This window comes from Mytilus edulis, chromosome 3 (genome assembly GCF_963676685.1).
Source record: "Mytilus edulis chromosome 3, xbMytEdul2.2, whole genome shotgun sequence".
NCBI lineage: Eukaryota > Metazoa > Mollusca > Bivalvia > Mytilida > Mytilidae > Mytilus > Mytilus edulis.
This window is the reverse complement of record NC_092346.1, coordinates 64,977,397-64,997,779: the sequence shown is the minus strand read 5'-3', so window position 1 is coordinate 64,997,779 and position 20,383 is coordinate 64,977,397. Positions and strand designations below refer to the sequence as shown.

At 31.3% G+C, this 20,383-nt stretch overlaps 2 protein-coding genes across 2 annotated transcripts in view; one reads left to right on the top strand and one right to left on the bottom strand.

Annotated features, from left to right (window-relative positions):
• LOC139517134 (monocarboxylate transporter 12-like) overlaps window positions 1-2,355 on the bottom strand; it is a 28,923-nt gene extending 26,568 nt beyond the window's left edge. The window contains exon 1 of the mRNA XM_071307841.1: window positions 2,271-2,355. The gene's annotated coding sequence lies outside the window, so the exon portion shown is untranslated. The remainder of the gene's footprint in view (window positions 1-2,270) is intronic.
• A 237-nt stretch (window positions 2,356-2,592) lies between these two features.
• LOC139514454 (GRIP and coiled-coil domain-containing protein 2-like) overlaps window positions 2,593-20,383 on the top strand; it is a 34,508-nt gene continuing 16,717 nt past the window's right edge. Inside the window, exons 1-14 of the mRNA XM_071303737.1 lie at window positions 2,593-2,720; window positions 5,426-5,482; window positions 8,348-8,432; window positions 8,878-8,951; window positions 9,494-9,598; window positions 10,551-10,634; window positions 11,250-11,354; window positions 11,936-12,103; window positions 13,028-16,951; window positions 17,271-17,387; window positions 17,736-17,855; window positions 18,302-18,490; window positions 18,856-18,963; window positions 19,522-19,647. Of these exons, the coding sequence (XP_071159838.1) occupies window positions 2,715-2,720; window positions 5,426-5,482; window positions 8,348-8,432; window positions 8,878-8,951; window positions 9,494-9,598; window positions 10,551-10,634; window positions 11,250-11,354; window positions 11,936-12,103; window positions 13,028-16,951; window positions 17,271-17,387; window positions 17,736-17,855; window positions 18,302-18,490; window positions 18,856-18,963; window positions 19,522-19,647 (5,268 nt within the window). The 5' untranslated portion in view covers window positions 2,593-2,714. The remainder of the gene's footprint in view (window positions 2,721-5,425; window positions 5,483-8,347; window positions 8,433-8,877; window positions 8,952-9,493; window positions 9,599-10,550; window positions 10,635-11,249; window positions 11,355-11,935; window positions 12,104-13,027; window positions 16,952-17,270; window positions 17,388-17,735; window positions 17,856-18,301; window positions 18,491-18,855; window positions 18,964-19,521; window positions 19,648-20,383) is intronic.

Below are 20,383 nucleotides of genomic sequence, written 5' to 3'. Positions count from 1 at the left end.
ACATTTTAAGTGTTTATTTTAGTGGATAATTACTCATAAATTGAGGTGCTCCTGATTTGGAGGAAGATTCTCAAAACAAAGTTTTGCAGAAAAAAATGAAAAAAATCGTTTCTCTCCCCAATCTCATGTAGCCCTCGGACTTTGTTTACTTTGAAAGTTGATGACCTACAAATTAAAGTATTGCATATTGATGTTTGAATTATCTACAGCAAACATAAGTATGTTTCATTCTAATATGACGTCCTTATTATGCTTTGTAAACAAAGCCGTGTTCTAATAAGCACAAAATATGTTTGACACATGCGCCCGAACTTACTGTTTATATTAACGTTATTTCCATCGTTATCCTTTAAAATATATACATTTAAGCAGCTAACATAAACTTTTATTATATTTTTTTATGAAACAACATATATTACCCTGCTCGTAGCTTTTAAACTTATCAAATATGAAATGTAATGCACAGACTCCTCCATGAGGAAACGGGAACAGCAAAACATTTTTACGGTAATTTTGTACGCTTCGACCTATAAAAGTACTGTATTTGTCCTATTAGAATCGAAATAATTCCTTCATGTCATACTCTATTCTCATTTTAACATGGTTAGGCATTATATTTGACCACATTTTACACCTAGATAACGCTCAGTGTAAAATATCGACAAATATTAATGCCTAACCATGTTAAAATGAGCATAGAGCATGACATGAAGGAATTATTTCTTAAATTAAACAAATACGATTTTTTAATTAGTGCACAATCTTTGAGGATGTCTGTCATGTCTGAGACATGTTGACAGAGTTGTCAAGTCACAACTGGAGATTTAGAAATTTTCAGCTGAGTTTGTGCCTCATAACTGGAGATTTTTTATCAACATTTTTACCGACGTACGCAATGGTTTTTTGGTGTTTAAACTGCATATTTTCCTTTTTTGTTAATGATTCTATAACTCCATAGCCATTTTTACTTGATAGAAATAGAAGATAAGGGTTTTTTAATATTTATTTATTATATATAAAGTTCAAGATAGAGTGATTAGCCATCATATATAGTTGGTAAAAAGTATCTCTGCTTCAGCTACATTGTCAATTTTGGTACCACTATTAAACTGAACAGTGGTGTTGACTTGATAGAGTTGTGAGCTTTCTGGTGGGTTTGCTGTATCCATATGTTTGGTCAAGTCATTAGGGTCACCATAGTCAGCTTTGCAACAAGTGTAGTAGGCATACATATCATATTTGAGATCATTACATGTAAGTCATTTGTCTTGAGGTTAAGTAATATAACTGTTCAATGTTTTTAACTGTACATAAAAAAATCGTTGTTTATACAACTTTAATTAATCCATTGTCAGTATTTCACTTTTAATCATCCAGACATGTGTCCTAAACTTGCTAGTTGATCACCAATTGCCAATACTCTTTTATTGCTGTTTATACAGTCTAATCCTTAACACCTTCATAGATAACGCAATGCTATTTACCTTTTGACATCAAAACAGTTAAAGGAAACTTATGTTTTTCTCGGAATTTTCCGATATGAATTTTGATGTTCTCTGACTTTTTCCCTGTCAGTCTCAATTTTGTAAACAAAAATTTCTACTGAAGATTTTTCGAGGTTGACATTCTCAAAAAGCGGAAGATTTCAAATTTTAACGGGAGGGACGGAAGAGGGTCTTAAAAGCGGGAGATTTTGATTCCGCCGGAAGAATCACATGTAATCATTCAATGATTTAAATAACCAGTGAAGGATATCCCTGCTTCAACGTAGTGTGGCATTCCAACAATGACGTCACTATAAAATATAATGTAGGTTGGATATATTTAGAATATCTCGTCATACTGATTTTTACAGATTGTAAAAGAAACGTAAATAGTGTAAAGGAGAGCTCAATATACGATAATTTCAAGAGAAACAGAAGGGAAATGTGTAAAAAAGTGTTTACAGTCAATCTATTCATTTGTGTCTCCCTTTCTCATCAATCTCAGTAAGATTTGTTGGGGGGTTTTCCACACTATAAAAACAAAATGAATGATGTGAGGGAATGTCACTCTGGTCAACCCCATTGGGGATTGACGGCTTGAAGCCGTCTTCCCCAATAAACCATCCTATACATTTTAACTGTGTAATTTTCAAATCATTGCAGCATAATTTGGTATATATAATTATTTCATTGTCATTGGCATTGCATCTAGATTCCATGTTCTCTCAGTGCTTTTACTTTGTTTGAAATCGTATGCCCACAATATTTCGCATAATTTGTGCATACATGTTATACTTGACAATCTATATTCTGTGTTAGCCCAGTAACAGTTTTGTTTACCATGTGGATGTCTATATAATTGAAGGATAAGTCTAGAGACTGTAAAAAGAAGAAAAACTCGAAAAACCATGAAGTTTTTTTTTTAATTTTTAGCGCAAATCTTTAAAATTGTTCTTCTATGTAGTACTTTAAACTCTATTGATATTTGATGCGTTGTATTTTCAACCAGCTTTAATTTTTTTATCTATGCTTGTAAATTTTAGCACTCAAAACCCTAACAATATGTTAGTAAAATTTCCGGATTTCAATACGTTTTTTATCCGTATTAGAACGTCATTTTCTAATTTTCCACGCAACAACTTCCGGATTCACAAAAAAACTCAAAACTGAAGTCTGACTGAAATGTAAAAGCGTACAAACACTGATTGTGCTAAACAGTCCATTAAGACCATGGCTGTAAGTTAGAAGGCTCTGATAATCCCCAAAAAAGCTATTTAGGATAAGCTTATTTTCCGTCAAACATGTTTTCTCACAAAAAAGCGTGACCATACTATAACTAAATATGCATATGTGTATTTTATATGTTTGTTCTATGACAAACAATTATGGTCCATACGTAGAGAATCTCTTAAGTGTTACCAAAAGAATTGCCATCAATAAAATTGGGCTAGGAAACTGGAATTCCAATTTTCACGAGAGAAAGTGTATTGCCCAACTAATAGTGTTCCGATAAACCTTATATCAATCTTTTACAGGGAATTAAATGCTATGAAAATCTAAATGTTTAAATCTTCACTAGCTTTATATGGCTGTTATGCGCTATACCTTCAATTGCTGTCTTTAACTCGGTAAAATGAAACAACTGAAACAACGTTTATCTTTAATCTAAAGTCCTCATAAAGGTTTTTTGACGGAACAACTAGGTCAATGTGGGTGTTCCGCGCTAAACCTATCAATCCTTTACGTAAAATTAAATGCTGAGAAAATCCTTGAAAAAGTAGAATAATGTGGTTATGCCACGCTATACCTATAAATAGAAACAGAAATACCGTAACATTTCTGATTTTGGTTCTGTTGTTAGAGATTTTACTTATGACGTCATGTTCAATGTAAACAAAGAAACGCTAATTCATATCAAAGACAAAGAATTATTAAAAATGAAATATTGGTATTGTGTTCCTTGAGTTCCTATATCCCACTAGTCTACTCTAAGTATCCCGACTATGAAACCAGAAGAAGGAAGTAGATTTCTGTGTTCTGCACAAAAGCGGGAATAAAAAAAAGCGACAAAAAAAAAAGTAAACAATTTTGAGTTCCTTAGTACTGTAATAGGGGACTTCGTCCCCATATAAACTTTCGTTCGGTAACAAAATTTTTAAAACTGCACATAAGGTAAAATTAGTAATCATGGTAATAAATAAACTCATCAAAGATACCAGAACTAAATTTTATATATACGCCAGACCAGGGCTTCCAAAACGGTCATATATTCCGGTCATTTGTATAATGTCCGGTAAAAGTCTGGCTGGTCAAAGCATGAAACGGTCATATACTTTTTAGTTTTCAAGGCTTTTTCGGTCATTTTTACATAATTCACGATCTTTTTGACCCAACCTTTTGCCTTTAACATCATCACATTTCCGGTCATAAATGTGACATGATGATTAATTACTATCAAAACAACACCTACTTCAATACTTTCTAATTTTAATCAAGGCTAATTAGTAGTTGGACAGCTGAAATCTACCTGTTCAGGTAACAGGTGATCTATGTTCAGTACCGGACATCGTATACATTGATCTGTTTATTCACAATTTTTTTCTTACTATTCAGCGGTTTGTTTGTAATTGATTTAGTCCAAAAGATTAAAATTATTAGAAATTAGTTAATCAACATGATTTGATGAAAAATTTAAAAAGGTTTTAAATGAAAAATCGTCAGAACTACATCGTATGAACTAGAACACGTGTGCTCATGTGCACATGTGGGAAATTTAATTATGCATCCTACATTTCTTCAAAAGTGCTAAAATTATCATTGATACATGTATTTAACGTTCATTTCAAGTATTTTGTTGAAGAAATAACGTGGAAAGAGCTTCTTCACTCAGTCATGCTTTGTAAAACGTACACGGATTTTATCCGTTTATGGTCCATGTTTTACCATTGTCAAGTCAACATCCGGTTGACCTCTCCGGTTAGAACAATGTGAAACGAAAGTAAAGTTTTTGACAATGTCATTTTGCACAAATAAAAAGTCTAAGGCAGATATGAGCACGCTGATGTGCACACTTTGAATGATGCACTGCCAATTTAACAGTTACATCCATACATCAAATTCATATCATATCAAAGTAAAGTTAAAATCGTTTTTTTTTAATGTTATGTCAATCATTGGAATGGCCATCTGATTACCATAATTGCCTTTTGTGACCAAGTCTTAAGGGATTAAAACCGGATCAGATATGAAATGTCCGGCTGGCTCAAATATTTTTTGGAAGCCTTGCGCCAGACGTGCGTTTCGTCTACAAAAGACTCATCAGTGACGCTCGAATCCAAAAAAGTTAAAAATGCCAAATAAAGTACGAAGTTGAAGAGCATTGAGATCAAAAATTCCTAGAAGTTTATTTTGCTGGTGTTGAATGCTGCATTGCAAACCGGTCATTCGAAGAGATAATATATAAAAGATGTGATATGATTGCCAATGAGACAACTCTTAACAAGAAATTAACAACTATACATTGTAGGTTACTGTACAGCCTTCAACAATGTGCAACATCCATATTGCAAAGTCAGCTATAAAAGGCCCCAAAATGACTAATGTAAATCAATTCAAACAAGAAACTAACTGCATAATTTATGTTAAAAAAAATAACAAAAAACAAATATATAACACATCAACAAACAACAACCACTGAATTACAGGCTCCTGACTTGGGACAGGCACATACATACAGAATGTGGTGGGGTTCCCAACCCTCCTCTAATCTGGGACAGTGGTGTAACAGTATAACATAAGATTGAACTATAAAAATCAGTTGACATGGTTGACAAATGCTTAACTCATCAGATGGATACTAACAAAAACACAGAGTGGAGAAACTACATTTTACTGTGTTCTTTATGTATTTGAAATTTTAAATTCATAAATATTTTTTCTAGGATCAGCAGGATGGTGACAGCCAAGCATCTGCTGGGAAAAGTCCTGCAGGTTCAAAGGTAAAATCTTTATTAATAAACAAGGTGCTATGTGTTCAAGTGACCATTTGTTAATTTTAATAATTATTACAAATAAGTTTCTAATTTTTGTCCAGATGCTTCTACGAAAAAGAATTTGCTTAATCATTGTTGTGTAAAGTTTCTGGCCAATTGTTCTTAGTAGTTCAACTACTGTGTCACTATCCTGTCAACACATATGTTGTGAGTTCAAGTCTTTTATGTGACAGGTTCATTAGTTCAACTCTAATCTTACTTGAATCAGTATTTCAGTTTTCTGTTTGTAAACCTCAGATCTGTGGACCTCAAATCCGTGTCCGTTTCTCAATTCTATATCCGAAAAAAATGATTCGGCTTCAAATCTGTGTCCGATTTTCGATCATGACGTCATTCGCAAATCTATGTCTGTTAAAAAAGATAAGGCCTCAAATCTGTGTAATGTTTTAATTTTTTTTTCCAGTTTGTTTCGCCATGCGCAAATTTATGCCCGTCTAATAAGTTTGACCTTAGGTAGCACTCCACAGTTAGAAAACAAAATAAAATTGAATCACAAAATTTTTTATCTTCTATTCCTGGATTTCTAATACATTAACCTACTACATGTAACTGTTTGTGTTGTACATGTGCATATGTATGTAGTCAGTATCTTCCATATTTTTGATTTTCAAAAGTTAAAAGGGTGAAAAATAATTCCTTTTATGTGTATCCATGGCAACATTCTGCATTTATTTACCATAAAATATTGCAAAATAGGGGGTGAAAATGTCACATATCCCCACCCAAATTTGGATCAAACTAGAATTTCAATGCCTTTGAGTGATACCATTTTAGAAACTGGTGACATATATCTTCCAAATGATCAAATAAAAAATGGGTGTTTCCCCTCATTTTTTCATAAAATTTAATTGCAAAGTTCGTGCGTCAAAAAGTTGGAAAAAAACATTGCAATAATTGCCGGACCAATGTTTGGTATGGATATGTAAATACGGACTGTCATACAGAAAACAGCCTATATTACATGTATACATTACATAATCTCAATGTTCATATAAACCAAATATGAAGGCTATTTTAATCTTCAGCTATCCAAAAATGAATTTTATTGCACACTAGCTCTCATATTTGAAAAATCCACTGCACATGTACACTTAATTGTGGAGTTATAGGTTTTTTGTTTTATTAAGTCATTTCCCATAATTCAAAATTAAGTTGGTATGTGTTCTCCATGTGTGTGCAAGGGCTCAAGTATAGTATATGTTTAAGTAAATCCAGCTAAACTATTTTGCTGATATTTATAATATTGATTAAAGTACGGTCTTATATGATTTGTGTTTTATTACGTCTTTTCTACATCAAGTATAGTATATGTTTAAGTAAATCCAGCTAAACTATTTTGCTGATATTTATAATATTGATTAAAGTACGGTCTTATATGATTTGTGTTTTATTACGTCTTTTCTACATGTGTGTGGTTAAAATCTTTACATACGTGTGTTATTATTTTTTGCCATCTTTAAGAATGAAACTACACATATTTATTTTACTAAAAAAACAGTAAAGAATGAAGATTTTTTTGCAACATCAACATACTTCATTTTGTCTTTGAATTTGTTCATATCTCTGTTTCATTGACATTCATACCACTTTATCTAAATTATGTTTTCTCTTACACGCGAAATATTGTACTTCTTCAACAGTCATAAATTGCTTCATATTTTCTATGGTCATGTGGTTTTTGCTTATCAATCAGTTGCTCTTTGTCCAAAAATTTCCTATGATTTGCTATTTAAGTTTTGAGATTCCTTGTTATTACTTTTAGATTTGTTGTCATAAAAATAAAGCGACAAAAACTTTTTTACCATTCTGTCTGAAAACGTCACTTTCAATTCGTCATCAATTTTTTTTTGCTCCCCAAAAACGCTTCTGGATTTGGATCCTATGAAATACCTTTTTTCCGCTTATTAGATATAGCTATATATATATAGTGTATCCCTCATTTGGAATAGTATCCTGCTCCGCCATCATTCCTGTTATGCATTGACGTCAGATACTTGATGACCTTTTGCTATGTCTTACGTTGATGATTGAAAGGACATAGATTTGAGCCAAAAATGGCCATAGATTTGGAACGTCTATGACACAATACTGAAAAGGCCATAGATTTGCGGAAAGGACATAGATTTGAGGCCAGACATAGATTTGAGGCTAACATGTTTAAGTTCTTTGATTCCCATGCCAGCCAGATTCCTCCACCTTTAAAAACTGGCAACCACTAACTAGCTAATAGTGCTGGAAGTGGCATTTAACACCAATCAATCAATCTAAAGTTACTGAATTAAGTATTTGATTGTTTTGTTTTCTCTAATATTAAATTTTTATCACCTGACTTGTCGGTTTATATTTTTTTAATCAACATGTGGTTTGTTTAATATCAGTTCTTCAGTGATAAAAATACTAGTACAACTTCAAATTTTCTTGCTTTCTTCAAAATTGCCTATTGTTATGTCACGTTAAAAGATAACTGTGTTGATGATGTCACATAGAATAAACACCTTGGCTTTAACTCCAATTTCTTAATTAATGCAAGACTGCCACGAAATAGCCTAAATGTGGTGCTTAAAAGTGGCGTTAAAACACCAAGAATCAAATCAATCATAAATGCAAGACCTCAGAAAATGTGGTGTCAGTTCAGTTATTTCAAGTACACCAGATGATTTACAGTAATATCTAAAATAAAAATTATGATCAAATTCATGTTATATTCACGTCATAAAACAAAAACTTAAGTACACATACTTGGGTCTGATGATAATAAAAAAATTTGCTTTTCCAATTTATTTGACATTACAATGTATTTGATATTTACAGTTGGACAGTTTGTCAAGAGAAGACATGATCAAGTTTGTTAAGAAACAGATGTTAATGCTTCAGAAAACAAGATCTAAATGTGATGGTAAATAAATCATTAGCACAAATTTAACTGAGCGGATGCTATTTAATTGTTTATACATTGTAGCTAGTTTTATCGCATTCTAAAAATTATAAGTAATGTTTTATTATTATTATTAAATGCATAACCATGATGACATATACATGTACATATTTGTTTCTATGCTTTATTTGGAGTATTTTGTACCTCCATCTAAACCACTTAAAAGGATTCATTAAAATTGAGATGTTATTTTGGAATTGTTATTTCCTCACTTATTTGGATCTTTTTATTTTATCAAAAGATAAAACATCTTACTTAAATTAAATCTTTTTAAACTTGTTATTTACATATCACATTTAAAACATGTTCTCATCCTCAATAAGATTGAAAGATTAATTTCTGGATGCTAAATAATGGATGATCTATCTAACACACTATAATAGGCCTATCTAATTTTCATTATTAGAATTGACAAAGAAAATTAAAGATTTGGAATCAAATAAAACAGAAGGGGCAGCTGGAGATGGCAACTCTGTAAAGGTATAAAATCTGATGGAATTAATCTGTTCAAAGTCCAACACGGACAATGGTTATCTGTGTAAGCTGAAGTCATGTGTTGAAATTAGGGATGTCAACGAATACTCGAGTATCGCTCGGTAGTATCGAGTATCGATTACCAAAATGATACTCAACTAATTGATTTCCTGTTAGAATGTTGTTACTTTCTTAAGATTAAAAACAAAATATTTTTATTGAGAGAGCTTCCTGTGAAATTATATATTAATCCAAATAAATAAAAATTAAAATACAATACGAATGTTTGCATTAATGGCAAGGTTCCAGTGCATATGACCCACATAGCTCTTTATTATTAAGTTTATATCTATAATTTGATTCTAAATTTTAACTTTGTTCAATTTATTGATAGAAAAAAACAATTTGAATTGCAGAAAAAAAACACACTATTACGTTAGATAATAAAACATGAAAGAATTTCAAAATATCTGTTGCTTCAGTTGTCTTTTTTCAATGTTTTCAGAAAAGAAAAAGATAACAGGCCATTATTTTATTAATTTTTTTAGGATCTGGAAATAAAAATAAAAGAACTTGAAGATGAAAAACAAGATATTCTAACTGCCTACCAGACAGTACAGCAGACACAAGAATTATCCATACAGAAGTTCCATGTTTGTATATTTATTTACTTTCACTTTATTTTTCGCAGAAGTTTCATTAACTTTTATGTGAGTCAAATGCTTTGAAATTACCATATATAAGTTCATCAGTAAATAAACTGAATGTTTGCTGTCTTATGCAGAGATCAGCCATAGTTGTAATATAATGGCAGATATAACCACTTCAGAAATGAAAGAATTATCATTTAAGGTTCATTTACTTCAAGTATGTTTGGCACAACATTGACTTTTTCCCAAAATTAAACAAGATTACACTGTTTTCTTGGAGTAACATGATATACAACACAACACATAACATTATGCTATATTAAGTCAGAAAATTAGCTCAGTTTACTAAAGTGCCTTTCATGTTTTACAAATGATACCCCAAAAAGTGACAACATATTGAGTAGTCCATGATCTATCCTCCCTACAAGTTATATGCAGCAAGCACTTCCCAGAAACTAATTGAGCATTGTTTTAACTGCCAAAACTGTACTAGGGAATTTTTTTTATATAGAATGTGAAAAAATAAACTTTTGATGTAATTAAGGTGGTACCTAACACCTGAACTAAAATTAATTTGGATTGTTTAATTTTCTTAAAATTTTGACAAAGTATTTACTTTGACCCTTTGACAAAAATATAAAAAAAAATAAAAAATTGAACCAACCATTTAATCAGAAAAATTACACTGGTTATATAGCTGTTTGACAAACACTTATTTTGATCACTGAGAAGCTTAATATTCCCTTAAGAACACAATGTCATTAAAACATTCTGCTGATTTTACAGAGCTATCTCCCTGTAGTGTTAGGTACCACCTTAAGACGTACTATCTTGATTACATCATATTGTATTTAAATGCATGACATTAAAGTATCTTTCATTAATTAAGCTTTAAAAATACTTTTATTGTAAATAAAAGAAGTGAAATGTGTTAGTCTTAATGAAATTGTTCCAGGATGTAGAGTCCCATTGTACTGAGTTAACAGAACAAAAGGGTAATCTAGAGAAACAGCTTGCTTCTATGAGTCAATCAAAAAAGGTAATACATGTATATCTTTGTAATGTTGTTGTTTTCGTAGGTTTACTAGCATTCTTTAAAAAAAAATAGGTAGTGGTAAACAATTATGATAGATGAAGTACAAAAAAAAAAAAAAAATTGGAAGTAGAAGAAGATTTTGAATAACATGTGAACAGCCGTAAAAAAACCCTCTAAGAAGTAAAATACAAGTGTTAATTCAATATGAAATACAATTCAATAATAAAAAGAATAATTGTTTGTTCATATTTCCTTGCTGTTGTCAGAAAGACCTAAACAATTTGTCTTTAAGATACAATGCATGTATAAAAGTGTTAAACTATGTTATGTTTCATTCTCGTGTTTATTCAATTCAAGCATTAAAACATCCACTGTTTGAAAATACTACTTTTATTTCATCGAAATTATTTTGATATTGTATATCATATTATCCAATTATTTATTTAACTATGTTTGGTTTGAAAGTTATAAAAGAACCTAAACCCAAATGATAGCTCACACATTTTTGAGTAGTCCCCTACCTCTTTTTGACACACTTTTCTTTATTGGAAAATAAATATTTCTTTTATATATATATATATATGTATTCAGCTAATGTATTAGTTTATTATTTTAAAGGCACTAGAGGAGGAAATTGAATGCTTAAAAATGAAGGATGAGACATTGGGAACCTCTCTGCACTTTATGCAAGAAGAACAAGGCAAGATGAGTGCAGAAAATGAGGTAATAACATTTTCTAGAAATATTAAAAGTAAACTTTGTTATGACCTTTTCTTACAGTTTGTTATAATTATATAAAGTAAATGATGCAGTTATGTACAGAAACATTATGAGCAAACCTTGTTGGTTTAACTAGTGGCATCAGTGCAGTCAAACATTGTTTGATTTTCCCATAGTTATCTGAAATTGCTACACTATATAATTTTTGTTATCAGATTGCAACATTAAATTGACCACATATAATGTTACATAGATTTCTGTTGATTTTGAGGTCACTATTTTTGAGGTCAAGGTCATCATTATTAAATTGGTACAGGGAGGAGTTTCTGGATTATAACTAGAACTGAACATGCAGAATTGGAACCAAATTAATTATGTCATATATAATGAGTTGACCTTATGTAAGTTTGCAATGACATATTCACACAAGGATAGGGGAAGTGTTAATTTTAACATAATTGCTTCAAAGGTTTATATATACTACTAAGTTTTTGGCTTTCAAGATATTAGTTTATGACATTAAAAACTTACAAACTATGGTTTTTAAATATAAAAGTAACTCCTACAATCTTTAATTAATACAGCATTTAAAAGAGCAAGTCCATCTGTTAACTGATGCCAGAGATCAGATGATGCAGAAGTTGAAATCTATGAAACAACAGCAGGAAACAGATAAACAACAAGTGCAGGAACTAGTAATAACTAAAGATAGATTACTGGCAGATCTAGAACAGTCGGTGGAAGAGCAACAGGTATAATATCATTTGTTTATATGTTCAACCCACAGCAATTTCATGTCTTTTTGCAACAATTTATACTTGATATGAGGAAACCACAAATTAAAGTCACAAAAAGGATACATACTTTCAGTTGTAAGTTGAATGCGTTTTAACCATTAAGTCAATTATTATTGAAACAGTAATATTTTTGCAAACCATTAGAAATGATACTGCCAAAAGTAAAATGAATTTATAGTTATAGTATTATTTTGATTATATAAAAATGGGTTGTCATGTTTATTTGTTATCATGCAGTTTGTAATTAATTTAATATGAAATTGAGAGTGAAAATGGGGAATGTGTCAAAGAGGCAACAACATGAACAAAGAACAGATAACAGCCGAAGACCACCAATGGGTCTTCAATGCAGCTAGAAATTCCCGCACCCAGATGCATGCTTTAGCTGGCCTGAAACAAAAATGTATACATAGTTCAGTGATAATGTACGTCATACTAAACATTGATGTATATACAAAAGATACTAAAATTAAAAATCATACAAGACTTACAAAGGCCAGAAGCTCCTGACTTAGGACAGGGGCAATATATCTTTTACATTCAATTGTCATCATTATCCTAGTAATGAATGTGAGCTATTTCTGTCATCGTCTGGCATATTGTTGTAGATGCAACCTTTTTCATAGATCTTCTCCTAAAACTTTCAAACTTGTCTGGAATGATCCTGATGATATCTTGTATTATTATTTTTTTTTTAAATTCTGGTATGTCTGCATACATAAGAGTAAAATGTAGTAATTGTCACATCTTATATTTTATTAATTTATTTTTGGAAAAAATCCAGTTGGTGCTTTCGACTCCTGGGAGCCTCAGCCTCTTGAATTGAATCCTTATCAGTGTTTTAAAGATACATTGTTTAGATAATATTGTATCTTTCAGAAATATAAGAAAAGAATTGCATCATTAGAGCAAGAGGTTGATTTATACATGTCTGAACTAAATGAGGAAAAAAGGAAAGTAGAAGATTTCACACAAAACATGAAAACATTAGAAGAGAAAAATCAAGAGATGGAAAAAAGCTTACAAAATGAAGAAAAATTTAAGGAAGAAACAAAAAGTCAAATTCAGGAATTGAAATCTCTGAATGAAAAATTACAAGAAGAGAAAACAGTTCATGAAAAAGAGATAGAACTTGTAAAATCATCATCTGATACAGTTAGTGGTGATGAAAACAAAGAAGTTAACACTAACGAAGAAAAGGAAACTCTACAATCAGAAATTGAAAGGTTAAAAGAAACTATAAATACACAAGAGACAAATGCTGAAAAGATGAAAGAAATGATGCAAGAAAGGCTGGAGGAATTTAAAAAGCATGCAGACTCCTTTGAAAACTCAAAGTTTGAAATTTCTGAAAAATATTACAAACTCTCTGAAGAATATGGTGCCTTGGAGGATGAAAAAGAAAAGCTAGTAAAGTCTAATGATAATCTTGAATCTATGATTGAAAAATTAAAACTAGAACTTGCAAATCAAGACAGTGCTGCAGCATCAGCAAAAAGTGAAATTGACAAAGTTAAACAAAAAATTCAGCACATCAATGAAGACCTCAATGCTAGGAATAAGAATATACAAGAAGCTAATATTTTTGTTGCGCTTGATCAGATTAAGAAAATGTTGATAGACCAGCTTGACAAACCTGCAAAAGGTCAGAAACAAGGGAAATCCAAAGCAGCTAGTCCCTATGGGAGTAAGTCTGATATTGCAAAAGGGTCAAACACTTCTTCAAGGTCAAATAGTCCAAACAGTCCTGCAGATCTTCTGAAGAAATTAGAAGTTTGCCAGGCAGAACTGAAGAAAGAAAAAGAGCATACAGCTTACTCAGTTAGTGAGCTCCAAGAAGAAAAAGAATTGCTCAGACATGAGGTTCAATTAATGAAAGATCAATTAGGAGAATGGGAAAATATGATGGAGATGTTAAAATCTGAAAAAGAGGCTATTCTTCAGGAAATTGATGAATTTGATGCACGTGAAAAAACAATTATTGAAGATCTGAACTGTCTGAAAAATGAACTTAATCCTAAAGAAGTCTTAAAAGAGGATGAGGTTGTAGAAGATGGCGAGACGGATTTAAGTGATGATGTTTTTAAATCTGAGCATAGTGCTGTCATTCAGTTAATGATTGATGTGAAGGAACAGGTAAAAAAACTAATAGCAGAAAGACATGCTTTAAAACAGGAGGAAAAACTAATAGCAGAAAAAGATGCTTTAAAACTGGAGGATAAACCAGATGATAAGGTAGATAACTATCTAGAAATTCAAGAACTGAAAAACCAATTAGAGAAGATCTCTTCTGAGAAAGATTCTCTGGAAAGAGAAAAGGAGTCATTGGGTGTTCTTATGCAACTTGCACAGGAAAAGGAACAAAATGAAGCAGAAGAAATTTTAGTGTTGAAATCTAATATTGAGGGAAGTGAAAAACAAATTTCTGAAATGATGAATTCTGTTGAAACAAGCAAAACAGAAATAGAAGATTTAAAAAGTCAGATCCAAAGTTTAAAGGATGAAAATGGAGACCTCAGTAAAATTCAAGATGAACTTGACTCAAAATTAAATGAAAGACAATCATATACTCAAGAACTTGAAGAAAAATTACTCGGTATGTCTCAGAATTTGTCTGAAAGTAAGAGAAAGTATGAAGAATCTTTATCTAATTTAGAATCTGATGAACAGAGTTCAAAATCCTCATTGCAAGAAGAAATGGAAAAGATCTCCAGTGAAAATTCTACATTGAAATCAGAATTATCTGATCTTGCTTTAAGAGTTGAAACATTTAACTCAGAAAAAGAAGAAATTTCATTAAAACTTGGGGAAAAAGATGAATCCTTGATACAATTACAGTCAGACAAAGACGAAATCACACAAGAATTGTCAAACTTCTTGGAAAAATTTGAAGAATTGAAAATTGAAAAGGAAAATATTGAAAAATATTTAGAAGAGGAAAGGAATGCTGTTTCTAAACTTAGAGAAACATTAAATGAAACTGAAGAAAAACTTTTCTCTTTGAAATCTTCTATTGAGTCTGAGCTTGCTTCTAAAGATCAAACCATCAATGAACTGAAACACAATTTAGAACTAAGTGAAGAGGAAAAAAATAAAGTGAAAAATGAAAGTGAAAATTTACAGAAAGAATTGAACAATGTACAGGAACTTCATGATTTAGAAATATCAAAAATGAAAGAAGAAATTAATGAAGAAAATGAGAAGTACAAAAAAGTTTTAGAAGAAAAAGAAAACCTAGTAAAAGAAAAAGAAAACCTAGTAGAAGAAAAAGAAAACCTTATAGATGAAAATAAAAATATGCAAACATTAAAAGCAAATCTTGAACATGAAAGCTCTTCACTGAAGGAGGACATTGAAAGTTTAACAAATCAATTAGCAAATTGTAAGTCTGGAAATGAGTCCTCTCAAAATGAGACAATAACTCAATTTGAGTTGAGAATTAACAAACTTAAAGAGGAGAGAAATCAGTTTTATGGTGTTGTTCAAGAAAGGGAATCGCAAATAGAGCAAATGCAAAAGGTTGTAGATGAAAAGTCTGAGGATATGCTGTCACTGAAACAGGAAGTAGAGGAAAGGGGCCAGACAGTGACACTCTTCAAACAGGATATTGAAAAGTTGTCTGCTGATAATCAAAATTTGAAAGCATCTTGTGATCAATTAAATGATAAGCTTAATGGCTGTGATACTGAAATTCAAGAACTCAAAGTTTTAAATGAGGGTTTGAAGCAGAACTTGAATTCTCAGTCAGAAGAAAACAAAAATGTTCAGAGTAGCTTGAAAAAATTTGAAGAAGACAAAGAACTCTTACAAAGTGAATTAACTGTTCTTAAGAGTTCCACTTCCCAAAATGAAGAAGCTATGAAAGAAATGATTGCAGTTGTCAAAGAAAAAGATTTGTTAGAAAAAGAATTGTCTGAAAAAATATCTGCAATAGAAAAATTAGAAATGGAATTGAATGATATCAAAACTAAATTTGATGAAAGTGTTGCTCAGAGAACCTCATTAGAGGCAGAAAATAATCAAAGCTTAAAACAGTGTGAGGATTTGCAATCAGAACTGTTATCCTTGAAAGAGGGTTCATCTTCCACTGAACAGGAAGTTGCAAATGTCAAAGTTCAATTAGAGAAATTAACCAATGAAAAGCTAGAAATTGAACAGACGTATCATGAAATTAATGAACAGTATAAAATAAAAAATGAAGAATGTGAGAATCTGAAAAGGGTAATAGATCAACATGAAGATGAATCTAGGGTAATAAAAGTACAAAGTGAACAACTGATGCAAGAAAAGGACACCACTAGTGAACAATATTCTAGTGAAATACAATCAGTGAAAGACAAACTTGATCTAGTTAATCATGAAAACAATCAAATGAAAACAGAAATGGAAGAAATACAAAATAAATGTACTTCTCTTGAAGAAAAAGTGATTCAGATTCAGACAGAAAAAGTACAAATGGAGGAAAAATTTATTCTGATTCAAACTGAAAAGGCACAATTAGAGGAAAAGGTGAATCAGATTCAGACTGAGAAAGCACAAATAGAGGAAAACATGATTCAGATTCAGAGTGAAAAGGCACAAGTAGAGGAAAAAGTACTACAGATTCAGACTGAAAAAGCTCAATTAGAGGAAAACGTAGTTCAGATTCAGACCGAAAAAGCTCAAGCAGAGGAAAAAGTGAATCAGATTCAGACTGAAAAGGCACAAGTAGAGGAAAATGTAATTCAGATTCAGACTGAAAAGGCACAAATAGAGGAAAAACTAAGTGAAATAAAAGAAAATGAAGTAAAACAGACAAGTCAGGTAAAATAATGTTTAAAAAAACTATAATAAGGACAAAAGTTAATACATTTTATGGTACATTAAAGTATAATTTCTGTTTTGTATCCATTATACACAAATGATTAAGTCATGCATGCAAAGGTTTTTGACTCCTTTATAATAACATCAATTCAGAGTTTAAGAAATATGAGAAATACCTTCATCTTTAATTGTTTTCTTTTTCAATAAATAAAACTTTTTGCACAATATAGATACAAAGTATTTCAAAACAAAAACATAAATATTTGTTTTCAACATTTGTCATTATGACATTAAGAAACATTGAGAATGTTTTTTTCAGGTATCAACTGAAAAAGGAGTATTAGAGAAGACACTACATGAAAAAGAAGCAATTATTACAAAGCTCAAACAATTGGTTGTCAAAAGTAAGAAAGAGGCAACAGAATTAAAAAACAAGGTAAGTATAATGCTAACTCATGTTCCTAGTCTTAAGTTAGAAGGTTCCAGTGTGTTATGGCCATAAAAATCTAATACCAGCAAGATTAAAGACATCTTAAAGGCCCAACAGTAGTCCTGAAAATTTACTTGAGTTTGTTTGTAATTTCCGACTTTCAAGATGTCTTTTATTGCTGTTGGGTTACTGTCTCATTGATATTTGTCCCATATCTCCTTTTATTCATGCAGTATGTCATTTTAGTAGATATAAATACAATATTTTCACTAAGGCTTAACTTACTGTAAGGTTATTGGAGTTGAATAAGAAATCAGTGATAGATTTCTTCACTTCTTCTTACATTTTTTACAGCATGATGCTATGAAAACCCAGTATGAATCTGTAGAAAAGGAAAAAGAAAACCTTCAGAGTCAACTTGATAACTTGAGGAAAGATCAGGATGCTGATAAGCAGCTGATGGATAGTCTAAAGGTAGGTTACATGTAAATTAATGTGGGTTCAGTTTTAAGGCTGTTTTCCAATAAGTTGTAGTCTCATCAATATAAAACTTTCTATGCTTGTTCACCATAATGGAACATTTCTTTAAAAAACTAGTCAAGTTATTGTTTTGACCCTAATTTCAGGGTTTACTGATTATGAAAATGTGATATTTTGGAACCAGTACATTCTTAGCTTAAGATTTCGTTATTGTAGTTCACCATGATGTTGTAGTCACATCACCTTGAAACTTAATACTTATATTCATTTATTAATATGATGTGAACTATTCAAATTAAACGCCTAATGATAGTTTTTACCCAATTTCACGATTCACTTAATATAGCAATTTAGTGCTAGTAAGACATGATGTTATATGAACACTGGTTCTTGTTTCTTTATGTTCCTTTTGTTAATAAAACAATGTGGTATTCTTACAGGCACTACAAGATGAACACAGTAGAACCTTGGAAGAGCTTCATAAAGCAAAGAAAACTGAACAGGAATTTGAAGCCGACTTGCAAAAGACAGTTCATGATTTATCAAATATTAAAGAGCAGCTTGCTTTGTCAAAAGAAGAGAAAGAACAATTAAATAAACAAATTGAAAAACTTACCTCAGATTTAAAGGTAAGCAGTAGTCATGGTAGTTGTCTGAAATTTCCTGAGTTCCTAAAAAAAACCTGAAATTAAACAGTTCTAATACAAAAAAAAATTTCATTATGCAAAGCTTCAGTTAATATATCAAAGGTGGAATTAGGAGATTGTGAGAATGCTGGATTTTGATCTTTCACCCCACAGCCTCTGGGGGCCTTGTGCAACCCTCAGACCCCTGCCAAAAAAATTTAGTAAAGCATAATTTCTGTAATTCAAATAATGTACTTATGTCTCTTTAACTTTAAACAAAAAATTAAATACAGCATGTAATGATCTATCAAATTATGAAATATATATACAAAAAAATATAGGTTAGATATTGAATTTGTTAATTGTAGACCTCAGAATCAAGTATATCTGATCTTAGTAGCAAGTTAAAATCAACAGAACAAGACAATGCAGCAAACAAAATCCAGAGAGAAGAATTATTTAAAGAAAAGCAACAGGTATTATATCTAAATTATATGTAAAGACAGATTTATCAAATCCTTGTTATTCTGAAGGTATGAACAAGTGATGTACTACAAGTATATTGAAAAAAACTCATCTTAGCCTGTATATTTCTTTTTGTATTTCCACAAGGGAGGAGAATACATGTATACTTATTTGTTTTGACCATTTGGTTGTGTATATTTAGTCCCATGCATCATACTTTATGTGTTATTATTTTTCTAGCAACTGTTTATGCAAAATTCATTAATATTTGATTTCAAATGTCATCTAGTAAATTACATCATGTTTTCCTTCCCCACCTTCTATAGTAGTGGAACTTTATATTTTCTGGTCTGTACTTCTTTTTATTCATACATCTATCAAAATTCAATTTGTCCATCCAGTATCTGGTTTAAAGTTGTTGGTACAGGTAGTTTACCATGAAGTTTAAGTCACAGCAGCTTGAAACTGAGTACACATTTTCAGAAGGGTTTTCTTCTGCATTTTGCTTTTCAACTACAAATGATAACTCAAAAACATTTCTGTAAAGGATAATCTTTTAATTATTTAAGCTTCAAGCAGCTATGTCAGAACTAGAAGACAGTAGAAAGAAAGATCAAGAGAAACATTCAGAAAAAATCAGTGGTTTACAGCAACAGATACAGATAATGGAAAAGGGGTTACAAATGGCTAAACAAGTGAGTATCTCCTATTATATTATTCTCAAAAAATGTTAGTAAATTCTTTTTACAACATAAAAAATAATAATTCAGTATTGTGCATGACCTGAAAAGAGTGGAAGTGGAAGGAGATTAGTTTGTACGACACAATTGATCCAAATTTGTTTAATAGGGGTAGTATCAGTAAGAGAGTACCACTTCTTGAGGCATCTGCATTTTTAGCTCACCTGACCTGAAAGGTCAAGTGAGCTTTTCTCATCACTTGGCGTCCGTCGTCCGTCGTCTGTCGTCCGGCGTCTGTCGTCCTGCGTCTGTCGTCCGTAAACTTTTACAAAAATCTTCTCCTCTGAAACTACCGGGCCAAATATAACCAAACTTGGCCACAATCATCCTTGGGGTATCTAGTTTAAAAAATGTGTCCGATGACCTGGCTATCAAAACCAAGATGGCCGCCATGGCTTAAAATAGAACACAGGGGTAAAATGTATATTTTGGCTTATATCTTTAAAACCAAAGCATTTAGAGCAAATCTGACATGGGTAAAATTGTTGATCAGGTCAAGATCTATCTGCCCTGAAATTTTCAGACGAATCAGACAATCTGTTGTTGGGTTGCTGCCCCTGAATTGGTAATTTTAAGGAAATTTTGCAGTTTTGGGTTATTATCTTGAATACTATTATAGATAGAGATAAACTGTAAACAGCAATAATGTTCAGCAAAATAAGACCTACAAATAAGTCAACATGACCAAAAT